Source organism: Pararge aegeria, chromosome 3 (genome assembly GCF_905163445.1).
Source record: "Pararge aegeria chromosome 3, ilParAegt1.1, whole genome shotgun sequence".
Classification (NCBI taxonomy): Eukaryota; Metazoa; Arthropoda; class Insecta; order Lepidoptera; family Nymphalidae; genus Pararge; species Pararge aegeria.
The window spans coordinates 14515124-14526336 of NC_053182.1; the positions used below are offsets into that span (position 1 = coordinate 14515124).

The following is an 11213-nucleotide window of genomic DNA, read 5'->3' on the forward strand; positions in this document are numbered from 1 at the left end:
AATATATTCTTTGACACTGCGCCCTTCCAAAGCAAAACGCGGGTCGCAATATATAGCTTGAAAGTCGCGAGGTCGCGTCGTTCTGAACCATTCACGCAATAACCAAGCTGCACCTCACGTCGTTACATCTAAACTTTAAGGTAAACATTTGCTCGATTGAAAATAATAATTTATATTATTAATCACCCTAATTAATTTATTTCGTAAAATAATATTTATTCAGTCATCACTGTTTAATTTAACTGTTTCACCTTAATTATGTAGATACCCATTTTAAATATTTGCATGCAAAATTACATTGCAAACAGTTGCATGCACATTTTTAATGTGCATGCAAATAATATTTTGGATTTTCGTAAATCGTCAGATATTTATCCTGGAAAATTCAGATAGTGACGTGTGTAACTAAAAACAATGTTCAATTTTAATACAAAATATAATCAAAATATTAAAAATAAATTAAACGTCTGAGTACCAGGTTTCCTTATAAAGTATTACAATGCCTACCGCCGATTTGTGGCCGGCCATAGAAATCCTAGGTCGCTGTTAATTATGTACATGTACATTAAATTATCTATGTGAAGTACTTGTACACAGAAAGGTCACGTTCAGTGTCAAACAACTCTGTCTATCAAAAGAACCGTGAAACAAAAATAAGGTTTAGCATATTTAGGCAATCGCCGACAATCTTTTGGTGTTTCAACACTCCTCATGTAGAACCAGTCACTTGGAAAACGTTAGGATATGATTATGAAGAACAGAAAGGTCCGTGACACAGTTTAGTATTCAATTTGATTGTTTTTTTTTTACAAATGTCGTATAATTATAACTAAATGGGCATTTTGGCTCACAGTGCTGAGTGCAGCGATTGATGAGCGCTCGCTGTGTTCTCATAAGTGGGAGGTCGCGAGTTGTATCCCCGGTAGAAGCGATTTGGCAATTTATAATTTGTCAATAAAAACAATAATTTAAATAAATAAATTTAGTAAGATAATATACACATTGCCACCTAGCTCCAAAGTAAGTGTAGCTGTCAATGTCATGGGTACTTGTGGGATATCTGGTTGAGTCTGGTGGGAGGTCCTTCGGCCGTAGCTAGGCCGAAAGCTAGCTATTTCGAAACAATGTCGCGTAGAAACCGATTAGGGGTTAGACTCATAGCTGCAATACCCCTAACAAGCTAGCCAGCTACCTACTATCTTGTAGCTACTATAGTGTAAAAAAAAAAATTGAAAATTCCAAGTCTCCTATACCTATTAGTAGAATATTGTAATACTGTAGTAGTATGTAGTTAATTTGTAGAGTAGATAGGTATTAAACGTACAAATAACTTTAATTATGAGAAATAAATACGACAGTTTAATACAAGTGCTAATTTACCTACGGTTGTAGGTAAACAATCTCCAAATTAAACTAAATTGGCAGCTCGAGATCATTCGTCAATAGTTTTAAGTTCTCTATTTGGGAAAGAAAATAGAGTCGCTTACTAATCTTCCGTACCTAAACGATAGAGATTAAGTGCGAAATCAGCTTATTATGTAGATGCGTTCTTACAATTATATTACTCAATTAAAAAATGTACATAATAAAGACTTTTTTCTTATTTTTTAGATTTGAAAATGTGGTTCGCGTATTTCGCTTCAATTCTTGCGTTAGCGACCCTCGCCAATGGTTTCGGTCAAGGCGCGCCCCAAGGCGCTTGCAAGGACATGACCCCCGGACATGGTGTGCCTCCGCAGTCGACGCCGGCACCCTACGTCATCACACCAAGTACCAAGGTAGGCTGACTTGATGATTATCATATAACTACCATGCTCATAACAGGATAGGTAACCATTTTAAACTGCATCTTCAATTACCAGCCGGTGAGATTGAAATCAAGGGCTTAACTTGCAGTGGAATAAATAAAAAGATTAGTCTTATAACAACAGTAAATGTAAAAAAAATGATTTTAATTTTTTCTTAAATGTAGGTAATTTTGAAATATTTTCAATCATAAAGCAACGCCTCTTTTAAGTTACTCGTCCCTTTAAATCAGGAACATGCTTTTCGTTGCTGAAATCAGGAACATTCTTTTAGTTGCAGTTGCAGTAACTTACCTACTTATTTGTTACTTGTGTACCAGGCGGTCAAAGCCGGTACCCCCATGGAAGTGACGATCTCGGGTAAAACCGCATCGAACACCATCCGAGGCCTCATGCTACAGGCGCGCGCAGGTGACAAAATTGTGGGAACCTTCAAAGTGGACCCCAACGATCCTCTTGCCCAGCCGATGAAGTGTGACGTCCAAGGAGTAAGTACATGCTAATTTTATTACTCTAATATTGATTTTTTTTTAATTATTGGTAAAAAACAAAGATCGTCATAGAACCAATACCGGCCTGCTACAGGGCACGGGTCTACTCACAAGTTAAGGCAATAGTCCACTTTGCTGGCCAAACACGGATTCGTAGACTTCACAAGCCTAAACATTATGGAGAACTCATGCAGGTTTTCTCCTTCACCGTTTTAGTATGTGATATTTAATTACTCAAAAGGCACATAACTCCCGAAAAGTTAGGGGAGCGTGTCGAGGATCGAACTGGGAAGCCGAAGCTTTATCCTCTAGGCTGTCACCTAAATACCACCGATCGTCTTGCTCAGCTCATCATTAGTAACTCCACGAGAGATACGTCTAAAACGAACTGACATGATCGACAATTGATGGACGATCGAGCGATGGCTACCTCGTCTATAACTGCCTATAAATTACCCAAAACATCTGATTATAGTCTCACGACGTAGTAGTAGTAGATCAAGAAAGGAAAAAACGTATATTTGTTTGAAAGGTATATAAAATGCAGATTTCCTATCTGCATGCACCCATAGTATTCATTCTCATATGCCACTTAGGGCCGGGAATTTAAAGCGTTGAGCCACCACGCTGCTTGTAGGGTTGGCGTGCTTCAATGATGATAATCACCTCCTTTTAATGTCAGTACAGTAACCGACTCTGACGGCTTAACGTGTTCCCCAAATCACGGAGGTGAAAAACGCCCATTCACTTACAAATCAGCTTTATAATATTATATTAAATAAATAAATTTACGATATTAATATCCTTATACATAGTTTACTAAGTATACTATATATAATTGCCACACTATTACACTAAGTATAAACAACAGTGAACTTTGTATCATCTAGATGAAAAGTAATTAAACGGAATGCAGGAATTTTCCAAAGAGTGTGTAGGTATGACAACAAAACATAAAACTAAAAAATAAAGAAAACTAATTTCTTTAACAAATACATTTTTTAGATACATTTATAAGTTTTATTCTTATATCAACTCTTAATCTATAGGTATTTTTAGAGTTACAATCGAATTACCAAACTACTGTCGAGAGTAAAAATAAACTACTTGCGTATTTCCACACTTTTATTATAACTTGTTCTCGGATTTTTTAACACAAACTTCGCAGTAATTTCGCAACTTAGAATCATAACGTTGTAACTGTATCGGGCAATCATGTAACTCATGTATATCTTGTAGTTATAGGTATATTAGTAATTAGAAATACGTATTGGTACAAAATAATAAAAATGAAAATTTACTAACGAAAAATTTATTTAATTAAAACAAATAAGGGAGAGCTACGAGAAAAAATATCATCTCTGATCTCAGTTTACGTCAGCAGCTCGTCCGATATTAAAACGAACACCTGCAAATATTACCTACCCAAAAGTTAGTGTTGGAACATAAACTAGAGTGTGTATTAGCTCTTTATCCTGTAGGTAGTAGGTACTAACAGATCAACTTCGTCTGCGTAGAGGTGCTCCCAGAAAGCAAGCTACAAGCAAAGCAAAAAGAGGCAAAATACCAAATTTATGTAAGGAAGTTACTTGTAAAACGAAATACTTTTCCACTTCCATCGCTTTTTTGTGCATCCTTCGAGTTGTAATTTCTAAAAACTACAACTCGTGTTTCTTTATTTTTTAACATAAACACTTTCTATCTTTTTTTTTTTTTTTTTTTAACTGTGTGTTAAAATCTACTTATATATATTATGTTTGTTATATATTTATATATATTATGTATTTTTTCTATTTATATATCATGTAGGTATATTTTATATATTACGTATATTTATTTAAATTATATATGTATATGTATCTTTACATTTTGGTATTTATGTATATCTATCAACACTCTTGGCACTATCCCGTTCTCTTGCTGTAAGTCCTATCTACAAAGGTTGCCTGTAAGAGATTGCTTGCAGCAATAAGGCCGCCTTTGCATGTCTACATTGTGTACTGTATACTCCTTACTGTTTCTTTTCCTGTATACGTGCAATAAAGTGTTTCTTCTTCTTCTTCACTTTTCGTGGATATAACTTGAAAGATATCTTGTTAAATGAAACACTTTCATACAAACTTTCATTCTCTATTTCACCGTCTTTCGGAGCCGTTTCTAAAAAGCCGTCGTTCATAAATCGAAAGCTAAATTAAGTAAGATATAAATATAAAAAATACATATTTTCATACAAACTTTCTTCCTCTGGCTAATTCTGGCAGGTCCCGGTCCAAGGCTCTAATCCCGGCAGGAACAATTTGGAAACTCTTATCGTATCACTGATGAAGAGTTTAAACTCGATTTTTATTTCTAATGTGTCCTTCAGTAACAGCTATATTTAGCACAACATTTTATACCTACTCTAGTAATTAATGACCCATGAATCCTCTCCACTCAGAATGCCGTTGGTATATTGTATCGTTGGTTGGAAGGAACGTAGCTACGATCCTATGCTCCTAGTACAACCTTTCGAATTTTTTAAAGGAAAATGGTTTTCAATTGTGTTATTGAACAGTATTTTTTATAGTTTGTTAGTTTTAAGTAGTATTAGAGATAGAGATCGTCCGGGGAACGTATCTACTACCGCCATACAACATTGCTGTGGACTGAAGGGCTTGATTGCCGCTGTGCTTACAAGCATATGAACCCACACGGCTCAGGCCGATGGACACAGGGCGGAAGTTTGTTGGACTTGTTCCTTGCATGCCCTGAGAAGTATTGCACTGTTTATAGAATAATATAAAATGGCATATAAAATGGAAAAAAATCTGTCTGGATTTAAAGGCCTATTTAGTTTTTGTAGCTCGACTGGACCAATCGACATGTGGACATATAAAGTCCACCTGTCTATTGGATTCGGCAAAATCTTGAGGACTTCATTGGCAGTCTTCACAGTGAACAACAGGGCAGTAAATTGTATTACCTTTGCTTTAACTTCATAAAACTTACATGGCAACAACTTCCAGTCGTAGTCTATGAATCCTCGCTGGGCTAACTACGTACGTGAACCCTTCTCATTGTGAGAGGAGACTCATGCTCTGCAGTGTGCCGGTGGTTGAGAATAGTGATAGCCGATGGTTCCGATTAATAAAATGTGATAAAAGGGCATCTTCATTGATGTTTATTTATTTATTTATACTCTTTATTTGCACACAAAAAAATACAGAATAAGAATAAAAACAACTCGTACTTAATAAATAATTAATCGTAATTTAATAAATCGTCGTCCATTAGCACTTTAGTTTGAGCTTTTGTTTGTTTGGGTTTTGGGTTTCATTCAAACCCCCGTCATTTAGCGCCTGTATCAATAAACCGCTATCGACATAAAACTGTTTCTCAAAATTGGCCTTAAGCATACATTAATAAATAATAGAAGAGCACCTGTTCTTCGCTCGATGTCGGTTTAATGGAATCGGGCCACAGTTGCTGTTACCTAACCCCCTTGAAGTCTGCAACGCTACAAGTGCAATAGGCAATATTAATAATTCATCATCATCACCATATTAACTCATTACCAGCCCACTACAGTGAAAAGGAGTTAAGGCTGTAGTAGACTGTAGACTTGACTTTTCAAAAGTGCTTATATTAGGCATGCGTGACATAAATGAAATTTGTTTTTTTTTATAGCAATAGTAAGAATTTATATTATTTTAGAAATCTACTAAAAAGTATTTGAAAATTAATAATTTGTCCATGATCGCAGCAAAACATGTAATGTTTGAGTAAATTAGAATTCTCTGAACTTCCTTGTTGAACTTTTTTTTATAGTCGGGGCCAGTGTGCTAGGAAAAAATTATTACAATCATTATTATACGTACCTACCTAACTAGCTAGCTATTGTTGTCGAGAGACCTTCACGTTCTAAGTAACTTTTTAGTGCCTTTGCGGACATACCTAGCTAATGAATATAATGATATAACTGAGCCTAACATCTAGCTGTTCGATGTCGCTCTACATAATTATTGCTTTTATGATAAGCCAAACTGATAAAGCGTTCGCGGTGCAAGAGGTTTTGGTGCAAAATTCTGAGCATAAAAAGGAAATAAGAAATATTTCCTTCAAATAAGATCATCATACCAGCCCACTACCGGGCACGGGTCTTCTCCCATAATGTGAAGGGGTTGAGGCCGTAGTCCCCCACGCTGGGCGAGTGCGGATTGGTGGACTCCACATAGCTTTGAGAACATTATGTATAACTCTGAGGCATGCATGTTTGTTTGTTCTTACGATATTTTCCTTCACCGTTGAAGCAAGTGATATTTTAATTATTTAAAATGCACAAAACTTAGAAAAGTTAGAGGAGCGTGCTGGGATTCGAACTCGGCCCCTCGAAAGTGAAGTCGAGCTCCTACCCAATGCTCTATCACCGCTTCTCAAATACGATAAAGCAATTATATTGTCTATTTTATTGTAAACTAACTGTACCGCGCAACTTCGTTTGCATCAAATCAATTATTAGAGGTTTTAATATGTTAAAAAAAACCTAGAAACGAAATGCAGCGCCACAGTTGCAGGTCCAGTTTTATTTCTAAACTATGTAATTCGCAGCCGGGCCGGGCAGCCCGCTGCATTTTTCTTGCTTTCTGCATTTCGATACCCATCGCAACTTCTAAGCGATAGGTTCAATTTGAATAATTTAAAAAGGAATTTGCAGGTATACAATCAAAATTAATATTTATAAAACTATTTATTTGGATAAGGATTAATATCATGATAGGAATGTCAACGTCTTACGAATACCTACACCCGTGTTTTGAACGAAAAATGATATAAAGACATCGATTACTAATATAAAAAGCAGTTATTGTGACTTAACTATAATAGTAAGACTTATAGCCTCGCGGATTCTTTTGTAGGTAATCATGATTACTAGATGGATGTATCATCAATCATTTTCGCGGCGTACGCCAGTAAAACTCTTAAGTCGGTATGACATCTTTAGTAAACATTTTTATATTTCAGCCAATTTACAGAAAACCGTAGTAAAATATACAATAAAACCATCCATCCATACATACATACATCCATCCATACATCCATCCTCACAAACTTTCAAACACAGACGGATTTCTTCGGGACTTTTTGTGTAGAAAGACCTTGAAGTGATTTGGTTAAATTATAAATTAATAACGCGCGAAACAGTACAGATATTATGTGTGCCTGATACGCTGTAAAATCTTATATTGGTTTACTAATTACCGTGTTTACCAGTGGCATCTTGAAGTATTATAAATCATGTAAAACGCGACCTTGCGCGTGCACCAGTCTTAGGTTTTGCAATCTTAGATGCTGGGAAACCATCACGTCGATTTATACATCTATCTAGTTATTCTATAAGAGCGCTTCACTGATCATCTAAGTCTATTGATTTTTTTTCAGATAAAATATGCCTATAGAATAGGACCTTACTTATATTAAAACTTTAAATAAATTTGAGTATTCAAATACTGGTTGTCACTTTACTGGTACACATTATAAACGTAAGGTAAAAGTAAGGCCGCAAAATTGACACGTCTTAAGGCCTATGGTAATAAACCGTAAATATAAAGCTAAGAACTTGTTTTAGTTCGGTCTTAATCATCGATAATGTCAAACTTGAGAACCTATTCTTAGCTCTATGTCGGTTTATTAAGACAGGCCTGCCCCTTTTCAACAGTTGCATTGAAAAAGAATGGTTCTTCGTCTAGACTTGTCAATAATTATCTCCAGACTACACTTGTACGTGCATAAGACAATATTAATGTAACTCTTCAAGTATGTCTTCAAGTTAACAACCGTGATACCGGAGTTTATACTAGGTACATTACACAATACGTTATTTTATTAATTTTAGAGTGTTGTTGTCCAATAGCATAGTACGGGGATCGATCGCGAAACTTGTGAATAAAGGAATGAATACTCTTTTATTTTACATCACAAAAAGTACACACAAACAATGAAAACACAGCGGCAGGAATCTCTTTCCGGCAACCTTGTGATTATCGAATAAAGCTGTTGTCGTCAATTAGCTCAAACTCAACTTATAGAACTTTTACTCATCCTTTTGAGCCAATAGCGTAATCATCATAATCCTCAAAGTTTGTATGCCTCACTACTGGAGATAGATCTTCTGCGTCATTAGAAGATAAAAAGGATTTTAAATATATATAAAGAGGCGGTAGAGGCGTCTTTATCATTATTACCCTAGCGCCCTCTAGTAAGAGCGCGGTCAAAATGAAATAGGTATGTTAATGTTAACGTACGTAATGGATATTATAATTTAAAAAAAAATAACCTTAACAGTGGCGAACCCCCTGCACCACCGCGTTTTTGTGGTAGGTAATGCAGATAGTTATTTATGCAACTGTTCTATAATGAGGGTTGATGATTAAAGTTTATCACACTAGGAGAAACAGAGTGCCAGAAACTTGACTTGCCAGAAAATCCAAATCATTTGAAAGCCGGTTATGTATTGGCCTCGGGTGCTGCACATGTTCATGGGTCATGGATCACTTAGCATTTGGTGACCCGCCTTTTACGCTAATTAGTCGAACATGTTGACTAATAGACAAACGAGATAAGGAGCTAAATATCCTGAAAATGGAGATCTTTTCTTTAAACATTTAGAGTTAAGAACCTAGTGCCACAGCTTCTACACATTTGATCTTGAGACTGCTACTTCCTTAGTCATTAAGAGTCACTGGTACTGATTCTGTTGTACACAAATCGCAAAACTAAAGCACATTGTTCTATCACGGCTTACATTTAGAGCAAGGCAGCAATACTTTAAGATTTGCTAATTTTTGTTTAGATGTTTATTTCTACAGTATCTACTTTTCTAAGTACCTAACTAGCAACCTAGCTTACCTGTTTGCGCGTTGCAGATATTATATAGGTAATATGAATTTAAATTGGTTATTCATTGAATTCCATAGAATTATTAGCAGTGCGTGTGTATTATTAACTGTAATTTGTTTCTAAAATAGCTACCTCATTACTTATTGTAGCTTTTGACCTCACCGACGCAGCGACCAATTCTCAACTCACCTCGCATGCCAATCTAGCCAATATTCGGTCGGGTAAAATAAGAACCTTTTTGTTATTATACCTGTCAATTTTAAAACCTTATTGCTTAATTATATACCTAATATAATTATATACCTAAATTCAGTACCTAAAATTAGTTATATATACCAATATCTTAAGCAAAATAACTGTCGGCATAAAATTAACTCGGATTCTCAGCTGTTCTCTTCTGCTCTAGTAAAGTTTTGTCTAATTTAAACTTAAACAAATGTGTGTAGGAAACATAGCTACACATACACAACATATTTAATAATACCTAACTAAAACTAAGTGACGTAATAAAAAGCTAAGGCTAGTATATTTTGTATCCTCTTTGGTGCAAGGAGTTTCCTAATTGGACCAAAGAGGTCCCTCGAATCATAATACGCATACGCTAAAGTAATGGAGAAGTTAATAAACAACCTTATTTCCTGCCTATTAATAACAACCTGCAATCCTTACTTACTCTACAAATTAACCTTTTTTCAGGACACTGTAACCCACAAGCTGCATGACCCCAAAGACGACAAGCAAACAGTATACTTCACGTGGACCCCACCAGCTGACCTCAACGAGAGTATTAAATTCAGGTAGGTACCCTCTTACCTCCAAGTACTCCATTGAAATTAACAGATCGGTCGGATTAACAGTAGCAGCGGCCTTGCTTTTATTTTCTTTGACACTATTAATGTGTTCAACAATTAATATTGTCATTACAGTAATAATTAATACAAAAAAGCATCCGTGTCTAGTAAAAGTTCAGTTAACTAAATAATTAACAATTGTATTTATTGTTCAAGCCGTTACGACTAAAAAGTTAGATGAATTATTCCGGATCATAGAAGTGTCCCGAAAGGTAACGCCTACTTCCGTCTTATATTCGTAAATTATTACTAAGATTGCCGTTGCTTATTACAAACGGAATGGAATATGTCAATGTTGCCCGCGGCTTCGAACAAGTTTTTATTCGGTGTTTTAATTTCACGGGTTAAAAAATATTCGTTTCTGAAACGAAAGTTTTCCTTATACAGAATTTAAACAAGATCGGTTTGGTTTAGCTGTGGGTTCACAAAGGTTATTTTTTTAATCCCCCGAGAACGTTGCACGGATGCTTTTTTCGGAATAAAAAGTACAGTATGTCCGTCTCTAGGATGCAAGCTATAAATGTGCAAAATTTCATCAAGATCACAAACAGACAGACGAATTTTTGCATTTATAAAATTAGCATAGAAGTATGGATTAGTACATAAATGTAACAATTGATTATTTTTTTTTCAGGGCTACCATCGTTAAAACTGGTTCAGTCTTTTGGGTCGGCGTAGAATCTGCACTAGTAAAAGTAACCCCTTAAATGATAAGTAAATTACTGTCGTGCATCAGTTTGTACCACTTAATTATTATTTAAAATGCTGTGAAACATGTAATTTATAATGTATATTTTACGTAAAATAAACATTTTTTGATAAATCAAGTAATTTATTTCAAAACATGAAAAATAAAAAAAGTACTGAAAGTTTTTTAAATTTTTTTTTTTATACTACATGTAGCACCTAGAAAAATCGTCTTAGAGATCAATACAAAAATTCGTATATTAGCATAATATAGGAACAAGCACTCATATTTATCGTTGTAAATATTTTTAGGCAAGACTACTTTTAGTCGTCAAAACGGTTTGATTAAGGGAATACTAACAATTTTTGCACCATAAATATGAGTGCAAATTACAAAAAGTAAGGGAAGGCTTCGTTCACACGACATTGATTTTTTCATTTTAAATCTTATCGAATGAATAATTAATGGTAACATTATACATACAGGGTGCCTAGTGAGAGAT

General features: G+C 35.1%; 1 protein-coding gene across 1 annotated transcript; it reads left to right on the forward strand.

The window, feature by feature from the left end:
• On the forward strand, positions 1–10823 carry LOC120637024 (putative defense protein Hdd11-like). Its single transcript, XM_039908610.1, has 5 exons — positions 1–140; positions 1612–1778; positions 2126–2293; positions 9869–9969; positions 10658–10823. The coding sequence occupies exons 2-5, from the start codon at positions 1620–1622 to the stop codon at positions 10728–10730; spliced, it is 501 nt and encodes a 166-aa protein (XP_039764544.1). The 5' UTR covers positions 1–140; positions 1612–1619; the 3' UTR covers positions 10731–10823.
• The last annotated feature ends 390 nt before the right edge of the window (positions 10824–11213 follow it).

Coding starts and splice junctions, on each gene's coding strand:
- LOC120637024 (XM_039908610.1), top strand. CDS start 1,620: ATGTGGTTCGCGTATTTCGCTTCAATTCTTGCGTTAGCGACCCTCGCC. Junction 1,779..2,125: donor TCATCACACCAAGTACCAAG/GTAGGCTGACTT, acceptor CTTGTGTACCAG/GCGGTCAAAGCCGGTACCCC. Junction 2,294..9,868: donor TGAAGTGTGACGTCCAAGGA/GTAAGTACATGC, acceptor ACCTTTTTTCAG/GACACTGTAACCCACAAGCT.